The sequence below is a fragment of the Panulirus ornatus genome, chromosome 18 (assembly GCF_036320965.1).
Source record: "Panulirus ornatus isolate Po-2019 chromosome 18, ASM3632096v1, whole genome shotgun sequence".
In the NCBI taxonomy this organism is placed as follows: Eukaryota; Metazoa; Arthropoda; class Malacostraca; order Decapoda; family Palinuridae; genus Panulirus; species Panulirus ornatus.
Window position 1 is genome coordinate 4,736,493 of NC_092241.1, and position 25,053 is coordinate 4,761,545.

General features: G+C 38.8%; 1 protein-coding gene and 1 long non-coding RNA gene across 2 annotated transcripts in view; one reads left to right on the forward strand and one right to left on the reverse strand.

Moving 5' to 3' along the window:
• LOC139754961 (V-type proton ATPase subunit e 2-like) overlaps positions 1–25,053 on the reverse strand; it is a 50,252-nt gene that overhangs the window by 10,675 nt on the left and 14,524 nt on the right. The window contains exons 2-3 of the mRNA XM_071672802.1: positions 13,061–13,108; positions 2,450–2,537 (exon numbers count right to left, since the gene is read on the reverse strand). Coding sequence (XP_071528903.1) covers positions 2,450–2,537; positions 13,061–13,108 — 136 coding nt within the window. The remainder of the gene's footprint in view (positions 1–2,449; positions 2,538–13,060; positions 13,109–25,053) is intronic.
• LOC139754962 (uncharacterized) overlaps positions 15,678–25,053 on the forward strand; it is a 310,481-nt gene continuing 301,105 nt past the window's right edge. The window contains exon 1 of the long non-coding RNA XR_011713988.1: positions 15,678–15,729. This is a non-coding gene — a long non-coding RNA (uncharacterized lncRNA). The remainder of the gene's footprint in view (positions 15,730–25,053) is intronic.

Genomic DNA, 25,053 nt, shown 5'->3' on the forward strand with positions numbered 1-25,053 from the left:
TCGCCTTCCTATATGTTCAGGCCCCAATCGCTCAAAATCTTTTTCACTCCATCCTTCCACCTCCAATTTGGTCTCCTGCTTCTTGTTCCCTCCACCTTTGACACATATATCCTCTTTGTCAATCTTTCCTCACTCATTCTCTCCATGTGATCATACCATTTCAACACACCCTCTTCTGCCTCTCTCAACCACACTCTTTTTATTACCACACATCTCTCTTACCCTTTCATTACTCACTCAATCAAACCATCTCACACCACATACTGTCCGCAAACACTTCATTTCCAACACATCCATCCTCCTCCATACAACCCTATCTATAACCCATGCCTCGCAACCATATAACATTGTTGGAACCACCATTCCTTAAGACATATCCAGTTTTGCTCCGAGATAACGTTCTCACCTTCCACACATTCTTCAATTCTCCCAGAACCTTTGCCCCCTCCCCAACCCTTTAACTCACTTCCGCTTCCATGGTTCCATCCGCTGCCAAATCACTCCCAGATATCTAAAATTTTCACTTCACTTCTTGTTTTTCTCCATTCAAACTTACCTCCCAATTAACTTATCCCTCAACCCTACTGAACCTAATAACCATGCTCTTATTCACATTTACTCCCAGCTTTCTTCTTTCACACACTTTACCAAACTCAAGTCACCAACTTCTGTAGTTTTTCACCCAAAGTGGCCAACAGTGCTGTATCATCAGTGAACAACAACTGGCTCACTTCCCAAGCCCTCTCATCCACAACAGACTGCATACTTGCCGCTCTCTCCAAAACATTTGCATTCACCTCCCTAACCACCTCATCCATAAACATATTAAACAACCATGGAGACATCACGCACCCCTGCCGCAAACTGACATTCACTGGGAACCAATCACTTTCCTCTCTTCCTACTCGCACACGTGCCTTACATAATTTTCAGTAACACACAGTCAAGGAATCCTAACATGGGTTTAGGTGAATGAAACAGGAAACTTTACTTCAAATTCAACTTTTTAAAAGCAAGTGCGTTCTAAAAATGATACTTGAAATGAGAATCTGTTGGAACAAATAAAACCAAAATCTATTATCTCCTCTCAATTCTTTGAAAGGCTAGAAAATTTATAGCCTACTATGTGAGAAACTGATACAAAATCAGTCAAAATCAGCACATGTAATTATGCAGAGTAAATGTACATACGTGTAAACCTTAGAGATGTCATATTAACTACTGAATTAAGTATGGATGTTCAAGGTCTACTTATCACTTGGAAGTATTAGAACCAAAGACTACTGAACTACTTCAGTTGTACTTGAATACTTGAACTAAAAATTACAAATCTGGATCAGTTAGGGTCATAACCAAATGTCTCTTAACAGTTTCTGTGAGGGAAAAAAAAAAAATCACGTCATGCACTTCCAGCTACTAGTAATGGCTACTCATCAGACAGAATATGTATAATAAATCAAAACCACCTCAGTATTTCAGAAAAATAGAATATCAAACATTCAATGACAAAGTGCAAGTAAGTAGGTAGATAGTAGCTGGTAGGCAGTCAACGACCAGGAAGGTATATTACCGGTACTACCTGCTTCGGTATCAGGAGGGTTAACAACAGCTGTGTACTAAGCCAGTACATCAGTGGTTGTCAAGTTATACTCCTCTGACCCATGTAGCTGTCTTTTCCTTCTGCCTCGCCTACAAATGGGGTGCTGACATTATGAACACAAATGCACAATCTCTTCATGTCCCACTCAACACTTGATAACATGCAACTCACAGAATTCATTCTTTGTAACTTTATTTTCCTGCAGTGAGTGCTATGCAGTAGCCCAACCTTTTGGCAAAATGGAAGGAGCAATAGATGGATTCAGAACATTAAGTAGGAGCATGAGGTAGAAACATTAAGTTGAAGTAGCAGATAGAAACATTAGGTTGGAGCATTAGGTAGAAGTAGCAGGTAGGAACACTGGGCAAGAACATTAGGTAGACACATAAGGTGGAAGCCTCTGGAAACACTGTGCTAGAGTTGCCCACTGCCAATGGCCTGCTAAAAGTGAAGCAACATAGGCTAAGAAGCAGCACTAGCGTTCACCAGTTATTGAGACTTTTGCTGTGGCCATCCCCTTGAGGGAGTTACTGTAGGGAACAGGCATCAGATATATATACAGACAGCTAAACTGAAATGCTGGAGGAAAAGACACTGAGTGTTATTATGCAGAGTTACCATGTTCTGTTGGTACTGGTGTAACTATCATAATGCATGTACATGTTCATGATGTTGAATTCTTCATGTGACTACAATCTCAAAATTTCTGTGGTTTAACTGTTCAAGGGCATCAACTTATCAGGAGCTAAGTAAAATTCTGATCTGCAATAATCTGAGAATTTCCAACATTTAAGAAGAAATATCTAATTAGTATACCCACACAGATACACAGGTCTAATTAGTACATACCCACAGTTCCTTCAAGGCAACAATTGTAGTGTTGTGGAGGGATGGTCCAATAAGTGGGTTCATTTGGTGCATATAGCAACACAGCCAGCTGAAATGTAGAGAAAATCATTATGGTATTGAAAAATTACATATGATATGATTAACAAGGGCTATTTCATGTTATTCTATTTATAACACCCCTTGCTTTTTGAGGTGATATCTTACTAAAGTTTTGCATGTCTAACTTGACAGTACAGATTAATGTTTGAGTACAGTCTGGGAACCTAGCCTGTAACCACTCCAATGAGTTTGTGTATTCTTTTATGTCTTAGAGCAAAAAAAGAAAAAAAAATCCCTAAAACAGTGAGTTTTCAGGTATAAAATAAAATTTTTCCAGAAAAGGGATAAGATTCAAATATACTACCTCATAAGAGAAACACCCTGTACAATATATGTCACCACCCCAAGTATGGGCATAAATCACACAGAATCTACCCTCTCAAACTCACAACCACCGCCAGTTATAGTCACTTAAGTGAGCAAGCAAGGATGACAACTAATGAAATAAAGTGATGGCCAGGAGCAAGGGTAATTACATCAGCATTGGTGAATCTCCCTTCTCCAGAAGAGAAAATAGTCTTTTATACCTGAAAATTCCATTTCTCTAACAAAGTCTTATTTTCCTTCAGATGATTCATAGATACATTAAATAGAAGGGTATACTTGGGATATCACAAAGAAGTCTCATGAAGCAGAGCTTTCCAACCACAATCTTTGAGTGAAACATTTGATCAATATTGGATGAACTTTTTGAGGTGAATGCCAAATGCCTCATTTTTGAGTGCCACAAAGTGACAGTTGCAGAAAAAGGCAAGAGTTGAGGTCATCCTCTGGACACCATATGTTCTAGTGAAGACACCTCTCTGGGAGAAGCTGATGACTGTTGACTAAACACCTGATGAGAGCAATCATCATTGTAACTGTAATGACAGGTAAAGAGGTGAGGAATCATGGGAAGCATGGCTTATTTCCTGCTATGTGCACCATCCTTTTGTTGTATTTGCTGAAGGTTGTCAGACATTACTCGATTTCTCTCACATTATTAATTTCGTTTATGACAGCATCTGTGTCCACAGGTGCTCAGTGTTGTTTTTCATTTCATTTTTCCCCATTCCAAAGGAGTCGATATTTATCTCAAGTGAAAAATAAGATGTCTCTATTGGCCCAGAGGATGACCTCCTTTATGTTTGCAGCCTTTCTGCATCCCTTTCTTATTCAATGAGATTCATCAACATCAGATATCAGAATGAGGAACAGGAGGGATGCAAGTACAGTTTCTTGAGGGGAGAGAGAGCTTTTTCCTGCGGAAGCAATGGGAATGGCCTGTATTATAACCATGTGATCTGTTAGTTAAAAGGTTGTATTTCCATAACCCAGTGTTTTCAGGTTCCCATCTCGCATTTTAAGTGCAATGACACCATGGTCATCTTAATCAAATGCTTTTGCAAAGTCTGTGCAAATCTCATCAGCATTTTTGTTTGTTCTTTATAGACTCAACAATTTTACTGAAGGTTCCCTGAAACCTCCATCAGAGTTGCTAGAGATGCTTTGTGGATAGTGTTACAAATACATAGCGTGAAGAGTTTCTACAAAGAAACTAAGGCATGTGTGCAAGTTAGAAGAGAAGAGGTACAAAGGAATTCAAGCAGCAACAGACCATTAGGTCCTTTGAAGGGCATTTGTGATAGTGGAAGATATCAGAAGCTTACAGAAAGTGATAAAAGTTAGTAGGCATACAGATAATTCACAGACAATTACCTGAAAATTGTAATTTTTACTATGGAAATGTAAATAATGAAAGTTGTGGCGTGAAGTATTTATCAATTCTATTCTTCATATCAACAGTATCTTAGTACTTTGTCAAAAGAAGGAACAAAGGAGGTGATCAAATGAGGATTTTTCCCCTCAGGTTCAGCCATCTGTTCTAAATGCTACCTTGCTAATGCAGGATATGGTGTCTATGTATGAAGAAATCTATAGCACTGCTTTCAACCACTCTACTTTCCAATCAATTCATGTGCTAACAATCTTGTACAAGAAAAAGTACTTTGCCTCATTTGATGTAACTCTTTTGCTCACGAGTTTGTGTCCATTACTACAAGTAAAATCAGATGAATCAAGTCATAGATAACTTGATAGATCAAGATTATCAAAGCCTTTGATCATTCTGAATACAGATGATCCCCACTGTGCTACAGGTTGACTTATGATTTTTCAACTTTATGATGGTGCAATAGTGATACGCATTAAGTAGAAAACTTTTTTCAAATTTTGATTTCCCAGGCTAAAAATATGCAGTATGATACTCTCTCATGAGGCAGAGAGCTGCAGCTTCCAGTCAGCCATGCGATCACGAGTGTAAACAGCTGTACTACATGTATTAAATGTATTTTTGACTTATATCTTCAACTTCTCTATTTTGGTAAATAGAGAAGAGGTAGTAAAAGCTTTACGGAAGATGAAAGCCGGCAAGGCAGCAGGTTTGGATGGTATTGCAGTGGAATTTATTAAAAAAGGGGGTGACGGTACTGTTGACTGGTTGGTAAGGTTATTTAATGTATGCATGATTCATGGTGAGGTGCCTGAGGATTGGCGGAATTCTTGCATAGTGCCACTGTACAAAGGCAAAGGGGATAAGAGTGAGTGCTCAAATTACAGAGGCATAAGTTTGTTGAGTATTCCTGGTAAATTATATGGGAGGGTATTGATTGAGAGGGTGAAGGCATGTACAGAGCATCAGATTGGGGAAGAGCAGTGTGGTTTGCTTTGAAGAATGTATGTGAGAAAAACTTAGAAAAACAAATGGATTTGTATGTAGCATTTATGGATCTGGAGAAGGCATATGGTAGAGTTGATAGAGATGCTCTGTGGAAGGTTTAAAGAATATATGGTGTGGGAGGCAAGTTGTTAGAAGCAGTGAAAAGTTTTTATCGAGGATGTAAGGCATGTGTACGTGTAGGAAGAGAGGAAAGTGATTGGTTCTCAGTGAATGTAGGTTTGCGGCAGGGGTGTGTGATGTCTCCATGGTTGTTTAATTTGTTTATGGATGGGGTTGTTAGGGAGGTAAATGCAAGAGTTTTGGAAAGAGGGGCAAGTATGAAGTCTGTTGGGGATGAGAGAGCTTGGGAAGTGAGTCAGTTGTTGTTCGCTGATGATACAGTGCTGGTGGCTGATTCATGTGAGAAACTGCAGAAGCTGGTGACTGAGTTTGGTAAAGTGTGTGGAAGAAGAAAGTTAAGATTAAATGTAAATAAGAGCAAGGTTATTAGGTACAGTAGGGTTGAGGGTCAAGTCAATTGGGAGGTGAGTTTGAATGGAGAAAAACTGGAGGAAGTGAAGTGTTTTAGATATCTGGGAGTGGATCTCGCAGCGGATGGAACCATGGAAGCGGAAGTGGATCATAGGGTGGGGGAGGGGGCGAAAATTCTGGGGGCCTTGAAGAATGTGTGGAAGTCGAGAGCATTATCTCGGAAAGCAAAAATGGGTATGTTTGAAGGAATAGTGGTTCCAACAATGTTGTATGGTTGCGAGGCGTGGGCTATGGATAGAGTTGTGCGCAGGAGGATGGATGTGCTGGAAATGAGATGTTTGAGGACAATGTGTGGTGTGAGGTGGTTTGATCGAGTGAGTAACGTAAGGGTAAGAGAGATGTGTGGAAATAAAAAGAGCGTGGTTGAGAGAGCAGAAGAGGGTGTTTTGAAGTGGTTTGGGCACATGGAGAGAATGAGTGAGGAAAGATTGACCAAGAGGATATATGTGTCGGAGGTGGAGGGAACGAGGAGAAGAGGGAGACCAAATTGGAGGTGGAAAGATGGAGTGAAAAAGATTTTGTGTGATCGGGGCCTGAACATGCAGGAGGGTGAAAGGAGGGCAAGGAATAGAGTGAATTGGAACGATGTGGTATACCGGGGTTGACGTGCTGTCAGTGGATTGAATCAAGGCATGTGAAGCGTCTGGGGTAAACCATGGAAAGCTGTGTAGGTATGTATATTTGCGTGTGTGGACGTATGTATATACATGTGTATGGGGGGGGGGTGGGCATTTCTTTCGTCTGCTTCCTTGCGCTACCTCGCAAACGCGGGAGACAGCGACAAAATATAATAAAAATATATAAAAAAAAATCTTCAACTTACGATGGGCTTATCAGAACGTAATCCGAATGTAAGTCAGGGATCATTTGTACTTATATTAGATCACCTCTTAACCCTCTTTTTTTTTTAAAGCTAAACAGATTCGAGTAATTAAATCTCATCTTGTGAGATTTGTTTCTCACTCTGGGAATCATCCTGATGGCTTGACACTGTATTCCCTCCATTCTGTCTATGTCTTTATTCAGGTGGGGTGACCAAAACTGAACACAGTATTCAAGATGTAGATGAACCAATGAATTGTAAAAGTCTGATTTCCCTGGACTTAAATTCGTAAGCTGTGCCTTCAAAATCAGAATTTTGCTCACTCTTTCCACTGCTTTCCACTTTCTGTGCACTGCTTATTTGGTTGTAGGTCACCAGAGATTATTACAGCCAAGTCTTTTTCCTCATTTACCTTTTGCAGTTCAAAAGAATTAATTTTTAGTTGCCTTTTTGTTTTTACCAATATGTAAAAAATCTATGATAACTGATGTTAAAATTCATTTGCCACTTGAGTTCAGTTCATCAGTGTGTCAATGTCAGTTTGAAGCTGTAGACATTCAAGTTCATTTGTTGATTTATTTCCCATCTTTGTAACATCAGTGAATTTTGATATCTTGCAGTGCAGCCCATTATCAATATCATCAATATACATGAGGAAGAGAACTGGTTCCAAGACTGATCATTGTGGCACTCCACTTGTTATGACTAACCATTCTGAGGTTTGACCATAAATCACTACTCTTTGTTAACCAACTTCCTATCTAGTGAAGTACAACCCTATGAATGCCATGAAACTTAGTTCTTGCTATCAATCTTTGATGCAGAACCTTATTAAAAGCTTTTTGAAAGTCTGGATAGATAACACAAACTGCTTTACTTTCATCATTCATGTTGATTATATTGTAAGAGAAATCAAGCAAATTTATCAGACATGAGCCACTTTGTTGAGGTTTGCTTTTTAAGTGGTGGTCCACTAAATGGTTTACAATTTATATCAAATGATGGTTTTCATCAGCTTTCCAACTACAGACAATAAGCTAACAGGACAATAATTTTCTGACAATGACTTGTTACTTTTTCTTTAACATACATGTTATACTGGCAAACTTTTATTCATCTAGAATTTTTCCTGCAGCAAGCGACTTATCAAAAAGGGCAGTCAAGGGCTTAACTAGCTCATTTTTTGTCTTTTTCGTAGTTCTCTGATAAAATTTATCAGGACCTGCTGCTCTATTCATTTTCACTCTGTTTATTGATGAAAATATGTCCTTGGCTTTCATGTCAATTTGTGAATGTTCCCCTCTCATATCAATGAAACTGGAATTAGGACATGAGTTGCGTCTTTCATTATAAATACAGATGCAAAAAGTCATCTGACATTTTTGTCATGGCTTCTTTGTCTTGAACAAGTCACTGTTTTCCATAATCAATGGACTTATTGACTGGATAATGACTCTCTTTTTCTAACATAACTGTAAAACTCCTTAGGGTTTCTTTTGCTGTTTTCAGCAATATATGTTTCATATTGACATTTACTTTGTCATGTAACTCTCATACCTTCTCTTCACAAATTAATATACATCACTCCATCATGCTAGTTACTGGATTCTCTGAATTTTTTAGGAGCTACTTTCTCAAACAATAGGCACTTTTTTATTTCACTGTTCCATCACATTGGTTTTGTTTTAGAAACAGATTGCCTATAACTCGTAGATAAATATGTTCCCCTTGCTGCTTTGAGGATTTTCTCAAGCTTTTCCAAGCTACACTCATGTCATTGACTATATCATCCCAGGTTTGTTTATCAAGAGCAATACAAAACTCATCAAAATTTGTACATTTGAAATCATATATTTTTTCACAACTGTCATTTCGACCAATATTACATGCAGTATTGAAAGCAATCTCAAAAGCAACTTGTTGGTGATCACTTGTACCAAAGTTTCCTCCAACTTCAACATAATTAACAAGATCATCAATCGTAGTAAGATTCAAATATATTTTTGTCACAAGTAGGTTTCTTAACTAACTGGAATAGGGCACTATCAGGCAAATTCAGGTAGAGTCCATGCTCATAGCATTACAATGGAAAGGGATTCTCTCCATTTAGATACAGGTATGTTAAAATCTTCTGCTATGATAGAATCTTGTTCATTACAAATTTCTGCTAAATGATCATAAAATCTTTCCTTTACCTCTGGTTTCTGTGCAGGAGGCCTATAAACTAGTCCTATGGTTTATTTTCTGACATGGTTTATTTTTAATTTCAACGAAAATGAAGTTTACATTCCCAACAGTTTTTTCTACAGGATCTAAATGAGCTTTAACAAAGAGTAGGACACTGAAGCCTACTTTGTATGCCCTATCTCAATCAGAAAGTGGGTACTCTGCAATTGAGTAATCAGCGAGGAAATCTCTACTGCTAACCAAGATTTGCAAATGGCAATCATATCCTATTTTCCTTCTAATGGTGGTTTCACTAACTCCGAGACTTTATATAGTATAATAAGAGCATTAAGTATTTTTAGACGAAACTGAAGCCTATTTGGAAAGTTACTTATGGAGGGAAGTGTGGTTCCAACTGAAAATGGGTTTATGGTGTCTCAAGGGCTGTTTAATCTGTTCATGGACAGGGTGGTGAGGGAGATAAATGTAAGGGTCTTGGAGACAGAGATAGGTTTTCAATCTGTTTGGGGTTGGAAGTCCTAGGAGTTGTCAGTTGCCATTTGTTGATGACATGGCTCTGATGCAAACCTGAGAGAGAAACACGGATGCTGGTTTCTACTGAATGGGGAAAGTTGACAGTTAATCCAACTAAAAGTAAGATTAAAAAGATTACCTGAGAAGAGAGACAGGTAGGTTGTTTGGAGTGTGAATCTCAATGGAAGAAAGGAGTCTTCTGAATATCTGGGAAGGACAAGGCAATGGATGGAATCAAGGAAGCTGACATATGCCAAAGGGTAGGTGAAGGGGTTAAGGTTACGTGTGCATTGAGGAGTGTGTGGAGAGAATGATCACTATCTCTGTGGACAAAGATTGATATATTTTATGGTATTCTACTCCCAGTGGTGTTACATGGATGCAAAGCATGGTCCTTAGATGAAAAACATGAATGACGATGATGCAGTAAACAGAGGGTGAATGGGTTTTGCCATGGCGTATGAAGTAATCAGGGGAAACCACAGAAGGGTATGTGGGACTTAGCTGCAGGTGGAGGGCTCTGGTTTTGTTTAATTTTAATTATACATGATAGCTAGAATGTGAATGTATGCAAATAAGGACATTCTTTGTCCCTACTACTCGCTAACTACATATGCAACTACGAACAAATTTGGAGAGTGAATAGATAAATATGTTCAAATCATATGAATTCCTGAGGTGGAGCGGTTAGTGTTCCTGGCCATGATGCATTCACAAGCCGTCCGGGGGGGAGCGCACAAGTTACAATCCTGGTTGTGGCAGCTAGTCTACAGTCAACGCAGCTGTTCATCCACCCCTTGGGGTTGGTCGATAAAATGGATACCTGGCTTTGGAGGTGGATAGGAAGCTGTGATTTTGGTGCATTACACATGACAGCTAGAGACTGAGTGGGAATGAATGTGGCCTTTTTTGTCTGTTTTCCTAGTGCAACCTTGCTGAAGTAAGGGGTAGCGATGCTGTTTCCTGTGGGGCGGGCTAGAGCCAGGAAGTAATGAGTGCAAGCAAGTATGAATATGTAGATGTGTATATATGTATATGTCTGTGCATGTATCTGTATGGACCATGGTGAAGAGCCTGAGGATTGGCAGAATGCAAGCATGGTGCCACTGTACAAAGGCAAAGGGGATAAAGGTGAGTGTTCAAACTACAGAGGCATACGTTTGTTAGGTATTCTTGGGAAATCATATGGGAGGGTATTGAATGAGAGTGTGAAGGCATGTACAGACCATCAGACTGGGGAAGAGCAGTGTGGTTTCAGAAGTGGTATAGGATGTGTGGATCAGGTGCTTGCCTTGAAGAATGTACTTGAGAAATACTTAGAAAAACAGATGGATTTGTATGTAGCATTTATGGATATGGAGAAGGCATATTATAGGGTAGATAGAGATGCTTTGGGAAAGGTTTTAAGAGTATATAATAGGGGAGGTAAATTGGTAGAAGCTGAGAAAAGTTTTGAACAAGGATGTAAAGCATGTGTACGAGTAGCAAGATAGGAAAGTGACTGGTTCTCAGTGAATATCAGTTTGCAGCAGGGGTGCGTGATGTCTCCATGGTTGTTTAATTTGTTTATGGATGGGGTGGTTAGGGAGGTGAAGCAAAGTTTTGGAGAGAGGGGCAAGTATGCAGTCTGTTCTGGATGAAAGGGCTTGGGAAGTGAGTCAGTTGTTGTTTGCTGATGATACAGCACGTCGACCCTGGTATACCACGTTGTTCCAATACACTCTATTCCTTGCACCCCTTTCACCCTCCTGTATCTTCAGGCCCCGATTGCTCAAAATCTTTTTCATTCCATCCTTCCACCTCCATTTTGGTGTCCCCCTTCTCCTTGTTCCCTCCACCTCTGGCACATAAATCCTCTTTGTTAATCTTTCCTCACTCATTCTCTCCATGTAACCAAACCATTTTAACAAACTCTCTTCTGCTCTCTCAACCACACTCTTTTTATTACCACACATCTCTCTTATCCTTTCATTACTTACTCGATCAAACCATCTCATGCCACATACTGTCCTCAACCATTTCATTTCCAACACATCCACCCACCTCCGTATAACCCTATCAATAGCCCATGCTTCAAAACCATATAACAATGCTGGAAAACTATTCCTTCAAACATACCCATGTTTGCTCTCCGATATAACGTTCTCTCCTTCAACACTTTCTTCATCACTCCCAGAACCTTCGCCTCCTCCCCAACCCTGTGATTTGCTTCTGCTTTCATGGTTCCACCTGCTGCTAAGTCCACTCCCAGATATCTAAAAAACTTCACTTCCTCCAATTTTTCTCCACTGAAACTTACATCCCAATAAACTTGTCCCTCAACCCTACTGAACCTAATAACCTTGCTCTTATATTTACTCTCAACTTTCTCCTATATCAGGCCTTTCTGGTCTTCAACCAGAGGTGTTTTTCATAACTTTTATCAGTCCACCTATCCTAGACTTTTCTAATCTGATACTAAAACTATAATTTCTTGATTCTCTTTCTTCTTTTTTTCCTAATACCAATTTGGATAACTATTATTTTCCTTATCCCACCTTGCTAATCTTATGCCTCATCCAACAAATTTTTGTACAGTCCAAAACTCACTTCTTTCTATGAAGAAATGCAAAGCATATAGAGCAAATTGAAACTGCATCCCTGGTTATGGTTTTCAGGGGTGCACAAAAGCTTTAATTCGTACCTGCTTATTTGTTTCAGCTTCTGCCTACAAACGAATGTTTCCTTCATCTTGAAAGCATGCTCTAGTACAATGTCTTAAGCCTTCAAAATATCAATGTTCTGCTTTCATTTTTGCTACCTCCAGGGTCCCCATTTCCTTTAGCATCATGTTTTCCCTGATCATAAGGGAAAACTGACAGGTTATATCTCTTCCTTACTTATACCTAGTCATCCTCTCTAACAGATTTTGGGGGAATCCTTTATCCTATACCTTGACATCTTGAAAGTTATGTCATGGTGTGACACTCAATTCTGATATACAAACTCCTCTCTATCAGTTTTCCTCTTTCATTCTGTTCCCTTATATCTGGCTTCCTTTATGGTTATTCTATTTCTTTAAATGAAGATGGCTCATATTTTCTCTTTCTTATCAACAGGGATATTCCTTATGGTTCTGTCTAATCTCTTTGCCTCAGACACCTTTTCATCAGCAATCTTATGTCAACAAGCAAACCAGTTGTATTACATACTAATGACTGGACTTTGCTGCATTTCTCTATTTCTGAAGTCCTCTCCATCTCTTGCTGGATCAATATCTCTTCTACTTGTGTACATTAGATTTATTAATAGGAACTTAGTTAATGTGATAAACATCTGTAATAATAATTACATCATACACACAGTATTCATGTATGGTATATATTTCTGTCACCCCTAGTTTCTGAACAGCTTTGCAGTTATTGGGTATCCATGTCACAATAAGGATGACACAGAATTCTATAGTAAGCAAATTAGTCCTCCAGTGCAACAAAAATGTGTGCAGGATAATTAACAAGGCCATCAATCTAACCATATGCATGGACACTATGAAATTCACACACATTTTGTCAATAAAATTAGGTCAAAAAACCAAATAGCTTACTTTTACAATAATATTACTATCAGGGGGTACAGTACGTGGGAACCAAAACACACTGAAAACAATAGCTACATTCTCGTACAAATGAACAAAACTTTAAGGGGACTAGACAATAAATACAAATCTTATCAAAACCCACACAAGTGAAAGTTAACTTACAATAACCAACAGGATACTGCTGTAGTAATCAGGATACTTTGCATCAAACTGAAATTAAAAAAGAGAGAATCAAACACAAGTGCAGGCTTATACTGTAATGAGCAGAAAAATAAGTAAGTTACCTAGCTTTCTTTGAAGTCTCAATGCTGTGGTTAGTTTTAAGAACTCAGTGCCAAGACAGGAATTATATGAAAAATCGGATAAAAGCTCAGACCTGTGTCATATCAGTCCTAAAATTAGCTTTCAGTGCAGTTCAAGATAGTACTAAAAATACAAGTTTTGAAGTATGAAAATTCTTTCACTTCAGGACAGTGTCCTGTTAGCCATCTCTGTGGGTCAGAAGCATCTTAACCCTATCTTACTGGTGAAGCATTTGCTTCTCACTTTTTGTTAACTAACTGCCAGGTACTTAACACCATGGCGAGTTTAAAAATGAGGTAAAGGATGGGCAGGAAAAGCAGCTGGGAAAATGCAAACTTAATATTACTGCAGAGTGAGAGAGAGAGAGAGAATTTATCATACCTCAAAATGTGATTCTCTCCTGGATCAGTTTGTCCTGTGGACTAGAAGAGTATGTGAACGCAGAAGATGAGGATTAAAGGAAAACGTCTTCCATATGGTTTCAAAAGAACTTCTGAACAAGGAAATGAACCATATGCATAATGTCTGTAATGGGATCGAGATATACCAATCTTTCTATTAATACTTGTGTGGAAGCATTTCCCTTTAAAATAAAGAGGGAATGCCTGGAAAAATTTGGGGAAAAATAAAAATTGGGCCAGTTAATTGTTAACATTCATCATACAAGGGTGCCCAGCATACCATTATCCTAAAAGGACGTCCAGCCTTAACTGACACCCTATCATCCTAAAAGGACGTCAGGCCTCTACTACCTCGCTGGGATATCATTCAGACGCCAAAGATGACGCTCTGAAAAAATCATACAAAGTAAGTGACATCACTTGTTTGGCAGTGTACTTAATGGTAAATAACGAAACATCAGTCTTTAGCAATGTGGGAAATTGCATTTACAAGTGTTACGAAACTATAGTACTGATTTAAAAAAGTGCAAATATGTTGCGTCTTTAGCCGATTGGTGAAAACTCGACTTTCCTGTCAATATCCTATCAAAATATTTTATTCATAAGCCTCTTTACACACGTGAATACAGATTTACCATATAATCTTAAATGTGTTTTAGAACAGGTACTTACATGGCATGGATTTTTTTTTCTTCATACAAATCCCACACGGTATACAAAATATATGGGGGCTGACGCGGTCTAATAATGGCCGCCGCAGTCAAATGGTTAAGCATCACAGCCAAAATGTAAAATAATGTACAATTTTATGTAAAGTACAAAACCAGATTTATTGAAATAATTATAATATAGGAATACTGAACCACATAAGACCTGGAGTAGCTAAACAGGAGTCCCTTAAAAAGCAAGAAATGTGGGTGCTTCAATTGGTCGGTGGTCACACTTGGTTGGCCAATGGCGAACCCGGATTAGAGAAGCATTGGCTTCGAATAACACTCAGGTCTTCACAGTGGACGTGTATGGTCTACCGGCTTTTCATGGATGAAATAGCTGGACTGATTTCGCATAGGGCAAGAGCAAGCCAATGAGGATTTTCTTTTTTGCTAGTACATTTAAACTTACAATGAAGCATCAGGTATGATTACGTCGTGTGACGTAATGGTACAGTATTCATGTCCATACCTTTACAATAATTACTTTAATAGAATGTTTGTTCACCACAGTTTATGTCCAAAGTGTCTTTTTTGTGACAACATTACATTGTATATATATGTAACAAAAAGTTCTCAAATAATTTTAGCGTAATATTCAAATCTTTGGAGGTTGCTCATATATGTCAGTAAAGACGTCTATGTTGTGTTCCCCCATCCCCTATCTTCCTCTCTTTTCAAAACCCATTTCTAAATTACTATGAATAATTGTATTTGCATCAGATCTGTTATATATGTAAGCTTACTTATGCATATCTCATAATTTGTGATTCATTTGTTTTGGTGGTCTTTGAAGTAATGATCCCATCCTACTTGGGTTTCGTTCTAGTAGTATTTTACTTCTTTGAGATTCTGTGAACCTTTGAGATTCTGTGAACCTTTTTTTTTCTTAAAAACATTCATAGTTCGATACTGTACTACCAATAACAGTTCGTCAGAGGTAAGTGTTAATGATGAAATGTGACAGTGCAAGAAGCAAACCTTGCTTCTTGCAGTGTGACAGGGCAACATGAGAGAAAATGAGGGAGTTGCATGAGGAAGTGTGATGCCATATTTATCAAAGGTAAATGAAGTCATCCTTCTTTGATGCGAGTCATCTTTGTCGAGAAAGTTATTCTCTTGTGCTTCTTCAAACCTCGCGAACGTACTTCTGCAATATGGTTCACGATTTGAGGATATTGAGAAACTTGCAAGTTACTGTTCCTTAATTGTAACGAAGAAGGATAAAACTGATTGACTTTATTCAGGGACCGTAGTACATTATAAGTATACGTGTGCAATACACCACAATAAGGTACATAGTAGCTTCTAGGATAACCTACTAAAGTTTTACAAACTTATTTCCAGGAGTTGGTTGAAATCGACAGAGCTAAGATAGGCCAACAGCTATGGAGTGCCTCTCTTCTTTCCCGAGAGGGTAAGTTTTTTATTGCTACTTTACGTTATCGCTAAGGTAAAATTACCGTTTGAGACATTCACCAGCTTGGCAGTTGAAAATGTTTTCTAATGGTTTTTAATGGTTTTTGATGTGTTTTGCACGATTTTGATTTATTTCTACAGAAAATCATTACCTTAGGAGATGTCTCCCCACTCCTTTATCCCAGGATAATGGGGGATTCGCAGTAGGATCTGGGGTTTTGAGAAAGGGAAATAAAGTAGCGATTTGAGATAGAAAATGTCAGAATCGTTCAGAATACATTAAAAACCATCGTAAAAAACAATTCAAAACTTATAAAACCTAAGCAGGGTTGGATGTCCTAAATGGTAATAATATTGAAGTTAACCATGTTACTTTGGCATACATCACTTTAGATTCAGTATGGTTGGTTTGGTTAGGTTTGCTTAGATTTGGTTTAATTAAGTCTCTAGATTTCGTTTGATATTGCTGGTTGCGTTTGCATTACATAACTCAAGGTTAGATCGTTTCTTTGTTTCAATACTTGTACATTAGCTTAGGTTTGGATTGTGGTATGTTCTTACGTGATTTACATATTTTTACCCATTTCCATCTACTTCAAAGCCCAGCCCACTTTATGGGAACTCAAATAACTTGTAGCCACTGAGTGCTTCAAGTCTCTTTAAACTGATTTAGGGTGGATTTATAGGAGATGCCACTTTTATAGGTTTGATATCTTAATTTTTCTTGCTAGGCAGGAATGGTACAAGGGTGTGGAAATTTGCTTTTCAAACCCATATAAAACTATCTTTCAATTTTAACTCATTTGTGATGGGTAGGGTAAATGTGGGATTAAATAACAATAGTAGTTTAATATTGTAAAGTGTGGAAATCATAGAATATGCACTTTTTAATGTTAAAAGACTGGATTTGTTTAGTTCTCGATAGTATTATGTATGATGAAAATTATGTTGGGTATGTAAACATTCAGTTCAGATGACTATAATATCAGAATATGACCCTGTCCGGGACACAGAAACATTATTTTGAGACCTATATTTATGTAGACAGCTAAACTCATCGAACTTATCTCTCCAGGCAAGTTCTCTTTGTTATATTATAGCTTCAGTTGCTTTGTATATAAAAATATGAACTGAAAAAGCCCTACAAAATCTGATCAAGGAACAGGTGAATATTTTTATGCTTTCGGCAAACAGTCTGCATGACAGTCACTTATCTATATCTTATCATCTAATGCTGCAAAGTAAAAATTCTGAATCATCAGAATTAGCATTGCAAGATAAGTTTCCAGTCTAGGAGCACCATATAAATAATTACTCGTACCCACTAATATGAGTGTAAGAGAATATGACAAACATATTAAAACTATGAGGAGAAAATCCAGTTATGTGGGAAGGTACCAATCTTGTGAATTACTTGCAAACAATGCTTAGTAACTAGTTTCTGCTCTTCTGGGCTTGTGCTAACACAGCAAGTACCACCTACATTCTGTTGTGAATGTATTTATCCTTGAGCCTCTCTTTCAACCCGTGGTTCTCCACCAGCATGTTAGTTATATTTGAAACGAATGTTCTGAGGTACATTTGTGCTGACCTTTCCTCACAAGTCTTAACGACAGTTGCTGGCCGACCATTGTCTGGAGTTGCATACAGTTTGCTTGCTCTTCCTCTAGCCACGTAGTCCATTAATAGAACTGTAAACTAAATATAATCAAGAGATAGGAAAGTACAAGGATCAAGCACCACACTGTGTATCGTTCTCAAGAATTCACAGCAAATCAAGGAAAGGGGAGAATATGTTACATCTCTTGGTGCATCTAGACTTGAGAGGAGCAGAGAACTCATTAATGATAATACGAAACATCTGTTATCTCAATGGAATGATGAACAAACACAGAGTCACATGCCATTATCTCTGATGGTAGCTCAAGAGAAGGTATATAGTTTGAGGAATGATTTTCAGCAACAAGGAGGGGAAAGAAACAGTACTCCTGCTGGTGTAGAGACATTCACAGCAAGTTAGGGCTGTTTCCACCACCTCAGAGTGCAAACCTGCATAACTGAAAAACAAGAGGTAAGGCAGCCATTGCAGATACCAGGGCACTAGCAAAGTTCATGGAAGACCTGATGAATATTATAAAGCAGGGGACTAACCTCGCTTGCCAGTTTTCAACATCAACATAATTGGATTAAATTTGGAAGAGAATGCCCTCCTCCCTACTCATACAAGATAGGTTAAGTCCGATTCTGGGTGGTAATAGTGAGGGCAATGTCAGGTTACAGTTACTTTTAGCTTACAACGGTGAGAAGCCCTGAGCAATTAAGGAGTACTTAAAATAATGAGCAGTTTTCTGTTGTTTGGTTGTCCAGCTCAATGGCCTGGGTGACAGGGGCAAGTTCCCAAAACTATACCATTAACTACTTGTCTACAGTCATTCAGAATTACTGCCTGAGGTACAAGGCACTGCTAATGGTTAATAATTTTGCATAGTTTTATTTTTTTGGCACCTAACATAGTGTCCCTGATTCAGCCCATGTATCAGGGTGGGACTACCATGTTTAAGAATTCCTGTCTGTGGCAAACAATAAAGCACTAGATTTATAAACTTTCAGAAGAAATAAGCCAACCGTCATGGAATTCTGACACAACTTCAACATCAGGAATTCAATAGAAAACACCTGATACCATTAATAGAGTGTGGCAGAGAGTATGGTCATAGTGTGTGCATGATTTTCCTGCGATTTGCCACTATGCCTGAAATTTGGACATACAGGTACACCACCGAATTTTCCGCAACTGATGGTTCGGCACCTCCTTTAGTCCAGACAAAATTACCGCAGCCACCAGACCAGTTTACTGGGTGCCCACAGATAGCGTTGTGTGTAGGGCGTGCTTATTTACATTCTTTACACTGCACTGTGAGATTCTTAGCAGCTTATTTTGCTTAAATTCAACCCTAGCTATAGCTTCTAAGACATATGAGTGGTTTCAGATGTAAATACCACTCCATATCGATCCAAGATAAAGTAGAACTGTTGAAAAAAAATGGTCCGTGGTGTTTCGGTGCATGAGCTGTGACATCTACAGTATTGGTTCACCAACTGTTTATGATATCAAGAAGCAAAGGGAGCAAATATTGAAATTCTATGCATACAGTGTTTCCAAGAAGCAAATGACGATTAGAAAAACTATGAAAGATGGTAAGAGTACTGAGCACGATCGAGTGATGATGGAATGGTTTCGACAGCATCAGAGTGATGGAGTGGTCTTGTCATGTAGCATGATAATCTTTGTTTCACTAATGCACTATCATACAAGTGCCTGTATTGCATTTATTTATTTGATTTACATTTGATATTTGTTTAATCTAAATTTCTAGCAGTTCATGGTATACTGTAGACACATGGGAGATGTATAATTAGTGGGTTAGTGGCTTGTTGAATTATTATTTCATGACCGTGGTTCGTCCGGCAAAATGGTTAATCCAGCAAGGCTTTGGAACCAAGAGTGCCGCAAGATCGGTAGTGTGCCTGTAGTGCCAATGGCAAGGAATTTCTGGTGATGTTTCACTTACTTTTGCCCCACATTTTCCATCATCACAACTATTCCCACTCATTTATGTTTAGCAAGAAAAGAAGAAATAATCCAATTCATGCTCCCCAGGTCTAAATAATTCCTGCAGGAATTTATCAAAAGGAGGATGCATGGTTTTTTGATGAGATGGTGGAAGTTTATGAGGTATAGGGAAAATCTGGATTTAAATATTATAGGTGGCAAACAATAAAAAAGTCTTGCAAATTTTAATAACATGTAAGGAAATATTATAGACCATAATAAGATGTATCTTGAAATCTGGGGCTTTTCACAAGATAAGTGTGGTCTGCCTGAATTCCCTCATTTTGAAGGAAAATGCCATTGTTTTTCCTGCTTGTGGTTGGTGGTATCTATAGCAAGCATCAAGAAGAAAACACTGGGATAGACACTGCAACTAATGCTTTTAAAAGTTGATATTTTTATTAATACAATTGGGTTCCTACTGATAGGAAATGACATGTTTATCTAGTGCAGTTTTGGTCTTTTAGGTAGGTGAAATAAGTAAATATTTTTAAAGGATAGGAACGTCCAGTGGGATCTGGCACATTTTTTTGGGAAAAAAAGTCAATTAAGCACATGCCATTGATGAAGATCCATGAATTCAGTATCAAAAGTTTTTTATCAATGACATGATTTGCTTTGTCTCTTCTGCCATTTCATCAGAAGATAGCTTTGATTGTGCACATTTGAACTGTAGGTGAAGATAGCTTTGATTGTGCACATTTGAACTGGGGTGACTATTTGAGGACCAGGCTCTGACAGACATTTAGTCTGTGCCAACCCTTTTGACACGTGCTCCTGTGCCCTATGCATAAGATGTGTATATAATTTCATTATGACATTTACAGTCTTATATGTATTCTTTGTATTATCATAACTGATCTTGGCCCAATCTTATTATTTGGATTATTATTGTTCACTAATGATAAAACAATGATTGATAGCTGGTTTATGATTTATTCAACTTCAAGGCATACTTAGAAAAAAAAGAAAATACAGACAATTGAAATGAGAAACAGATGTTAAACAAGCAATATCAGCCCATCCTTATTACAACAACTGATAGCTTGTTTGATGATATATTGAACTTCACTAGTCATTACACAGAAACGGTGAACATAAATCACTTTGTTCAATGTCGATCTTGTCACACATTTATCATATATAAACGTATGATTATGAGATGATTTATATTGTTTGATGATTTACTCAGCATATGGAGCTAATGGGGAGGCAATAAAAAGTAGTGGTGATGTGAGAAGGAGATGGAGTGAGTATTTTGAAGGTTTATTGAATGTGTTAGATGATAGAGTGGCAGATATAGGGTGTTTTGGTCGAGGTGGTGTGCGAAGTGAGAGGGTCAGAGAGAATGATTTGGTAAACAGAGAAGAGGTAGTGAAAGCTACGCAGAAGATGAAAGCCGGCAAGGCGGCGGGTTTGGATGGTATTGCAGTGGAATTCATTAAAAAAGGGGGTGACTGCGTTGTTGACTGGTTGGTGAGGATATTCAGTGTATGTATGGCTCATGGTGAAGCGCCTGAGGATTGGCAGAATGCATGCATAGTGCCATTGTACAAAGGCCAAGGGGATAAAGGTGTGTTCAAATTTCAGAGGTATGAGTTTGTTGAGTATTTCTGGGAAATTGTATGGGAGGGTTTTGATTGAGAGGGTGAAGGCATGTACAGAGAATCAAGATTGGGGAAGAGTAGTGTGGTTTCAGAAGTGGTAGGGGATGTGTGGATCAGGTGTTTGCTTTGAAGAATGTATGTGAGAAATGCTGAGAAAAACAAATGGATTTGTATGTAGCATTTGTGGATTTGGAGAAGGCATATGATAGAGTTGATAAAGATGCTCCGTGGAAGGTATTAAGAGTATATGTTGTGGAAGGGAAGTTGTGAGAAGCAGTGAAAAGTTTTTATTGAGGATGTAAGGCATGTGTATGAGTAGAAAGAGAGGATTAGTTCTCGGTGAATGTTGGTTAGTGGCAGGGGTGTGTGATGTCTCCATGGTTGTTTAATTTGTTAATGGATGGGGTTGTTAGGGAGGTGAATGCAAGAGTTTTGGAGAGGGGGCAAGTATACAGTCTGTTATGGATGAGATTGCTTGGGAAGGGGGTCAGTTGTTGTTCGCCGACGATACGGCGCTGGTGGCTGATTCGGGTGAGACACTGCAGAAGCTGGTGACTGAGTGTGGTAAAGTGTGTGAAAGAAGAAAGCTGAGAGTAAATATGAATAAGAGCAAGGTTATTATATTAGGTACAGTATGGTTGAGGGACAAGTCATTTGGGAGGTAAGTTTGAATGGAGAAAAACTGGAGGAAGTGAAGTGTTTAAGATATCTGGGAGTGGATTTGACAGAAGATGGAACCATGGAAGTGGAAGTGAGTCACAGGGTGGGGAAGGGGCGAAAGTTCTGGGAGCGTTGAAAAATGAGTGGAAGGTGAGAACATTATCTCGGAAAGCAGAAATGGGTATGTTTCAAGGAATAGTGGTTCCAACAATGTTATATGGTTGCGAGGTGTGGGCTATTGATACGGTCGTGCGGAGGTGGGTGGATGTGTTAGAAATGAGATGTTTGATGACAATATGTGGTGTGAGGTGGTTTGATCGAGTAAGTAATGAAAGGGTAAGAGAGATGTTTGGTAATAAAAAGAGTGTTGTTGAGAGAGCAGAAGAAGGTGTATTGAAATGGTTCGGTCACATGGAGAGAATGAGTGAGGAAAGATCACCAAAGAGGATATATGTGTCGAGGTGGAGGGAACGAGGAGAAGAGGGAGACCAAATTGGAGGTGGAAAGATGGAGTGAAAAGGATTTTGTGTGATCGGGGCCTGAACATGCAGGAGGGTGAAAGGAGGGCAAGGAATAGAGTGAATTGGAGCGATGTGGTATACAGGGGTTGACGTGCTGTCAGTGGATTGAATCAAGGCATGTGAAGCGTCCGGGGTAAACCATGGAAAGCTGTGTAGGTATGTATATTTGCGTGTGTGGACGTGTGTATGTACATGTGTATGGGGGGGGGGGGTTGGGCCATTTCTTTCGTCTGTTTCCTTGCGCTACCTCGCAAACGCGGGAGACAGCGACGAGGTATAAAAAAAAAAAAAAAAAAAATTTTATTAATACAATTGGGTTCCTACTGATAGGAAATGACATGTTTATCTAGTGCAGTTTTGGTCTTTTAGGTAGGTGAAATAAGTAAATATTTTTAAAGGATAGGAACGTCCAGTGGGATCTGGCACATTTTTTTGGGAAAAAAAGTCAATTAAGCACATGCCATTGATGAAGATCCATGAATTCAGTATCAAAAGTTTTTTATCAATGACATGATTTGCTTTGTCTCTTCTGCCATTTCATCAGAAGATAGCTTTGATTGTGCACATTTGAACTGTAGGTGAAGATAGCTTTGATTGTGCACATTTGAACTGGGGTGACTATTTGAGGACCAGGCTCTGACAGACATTTAGTCTGTGCCAACCCTTTTGACACGTGCTCCTGTGCCCTATGCATAAGATGTGTATATAATTTCATTATGACATTTACAGTCTTATATGTTTTTTTTTTTTTTGTTTTTTTTCATACTATTCGCCATTTCCCGCATTAGCGAGGTAGCGTTAAGAACAGAGGACTGGGCCTTTGAGGGAATATCCTCATATGGCCCCCTTCTCTGTTCCTTCTTTTGGAAAATTTAAAAAAAAAATGAGAGGGGAGGATTTCCAGCCCCCCGCTCCCTTCCCTTTTAGTCGCCTTCTACGACATGCAGGGAATACGTGGGAAGTATTCTTTCTCCCCTATATATATTTATCTATTTATTCACTTTGCCCTGTCGCCGTCCCCCGCACCAGCGAGGTAGTCTTATATGTATTCTTTGTATTATCATAACTGATCTTGGCCCAATCTTATTATTTGGATTATTATTGTTCACTAATGATAAAACAATGATTGATAGCTGGTTTATGATTTATTCAACTTCAAGGCATACTTAGAAAAAAAAGAAAATACAGACAATTGAAATGAGAAACAGATGTTAAACAAGCAATATCAGCCCATCCTTATTACAACAACTGATAGCTTGTTTGATGATATATTGAACTTCACTAGTCATTACACAGAAACGGTGAACATAAATCACTTTGTTCAATGTCGATCTTGTCACACATTTATCATATATAAACGTATGATTATGAGATGATTTATATTGTTTGATGATTTACTCAGCATATGGAGCTAATGGGGAGGCAATAAAAAGTAGTGGTGATGTGAGAAGGAGATGGAGTGAGTATTTTGAAGGTTTATTGAATGTGTTAGATGATAGAGTGGCAGATATAGGGTGTTTTGGTCGAGGTGGTGTGCGAAGTGAGAGGGTCAGAGAGAATGATTTGGTAAACAGAGAAGAGGTAGTGAAAGCTTCGCAGAAGATGAAAGCCGGCAAGGCGGCGGGTTTGGATGGTATTGCAGTGGAATTCATTAAAAAAGGGGGTGACTGCGTTGTTGACTGGTTGGTGAGGATATTCAGTGTATGTATGGCTCATGGTGAAGCGCCTGAGGATTGCAGAATGCATGCATAGTGCCATTGTACAAAGGCCAAGGGGATAAAGGTGTGTTCAAATTTCAGAGGTATGAGTTTGTTGAGTATTTCTGGGAATTGTATGGAGGGTTTTGATTGAGAGGGTGAAGGCATGTACAGAGAATCAAGATTGGGGAAGAGTAGTGTGGTTTCAGAAGTGGTAGGGGATGTGTGGATCAGGTGTTTGCTTTGAAGAATGTATGTGAGAAATGCTGAGAAAAACAAATGGATTTGTATGTAGCATTTGTGGATTGGAGAAGGCATATGATAGAGTTGATAAAGATGCTCCGTGGAAGGTATTAAGAGTATATGTTGTGGAAGGGAAGTTGTGAGAAGCAGTGAAAAGTTTTTATTGAGGATGTAAGGCATGCGTATGAGTAGAAAGAGAGGATTAGTTCTCGGTGAATGTTGGTTAGTGGCAGGGGTGTGTGATGTCTCCATGGTTGTTTAATTTGTTAATGGATGGGGTTGTTAGGGAGGTGAATGCAAGAGTTTTGGAGAGGGGGCAAGTATACAGTCTGTTATGGATGAGATTGCTTGGGAAGGGGGTCAGTTGTTGTTCGCCGACGATACGGCGCTGGTGGCTGATTCAGGTGAGACACTGCAGAAGCTGGTGACTGAGTGTGGTAAAGTGTGTGAAAGAAGAAAGCTGAGAGTAAATATGAATAAGAGCAAGGTTATTATATTAGGTACAGTATGGTTGAGGGTCAAGTCATTTGGGAGGTAAGTTTGAATGGAGAAAAACTGGAGGAAGTGAAGTGTTTAAGATATCTGGGAGTGGATTTGACAGAAGATGGAACCATGGAAGTGGAAGTGAGTCACAGGGTGGGGAAGGGGCGAAAGTTCTGGGAGCGTTGAAAAATGAGTGGAAGGTGAGAACATTATCTCGGAAAGCAGAAATGGGTATGTTTCAAGGAATAGTGGTTCCAACAATGTTATATGGTTGCGAGGTGTGGGCTATTGATACGGTCGTGCGGAGGAGGGTGGATGTGTTAGAAATGAGATGTTTGATGACAATATGTGGTGTGAGGTGGTTTGATCGAGTAAGTAATGAAAGGGTAAGAGAGATGTTTGGTAATAAAAAGAGTGTTGTTGAGAGAGCAGAAGAAGGTGTATTGAAATGGTTCGGTCACATGGAGAGAATGAGTGAGGAAAGATCACCAAAGAGGA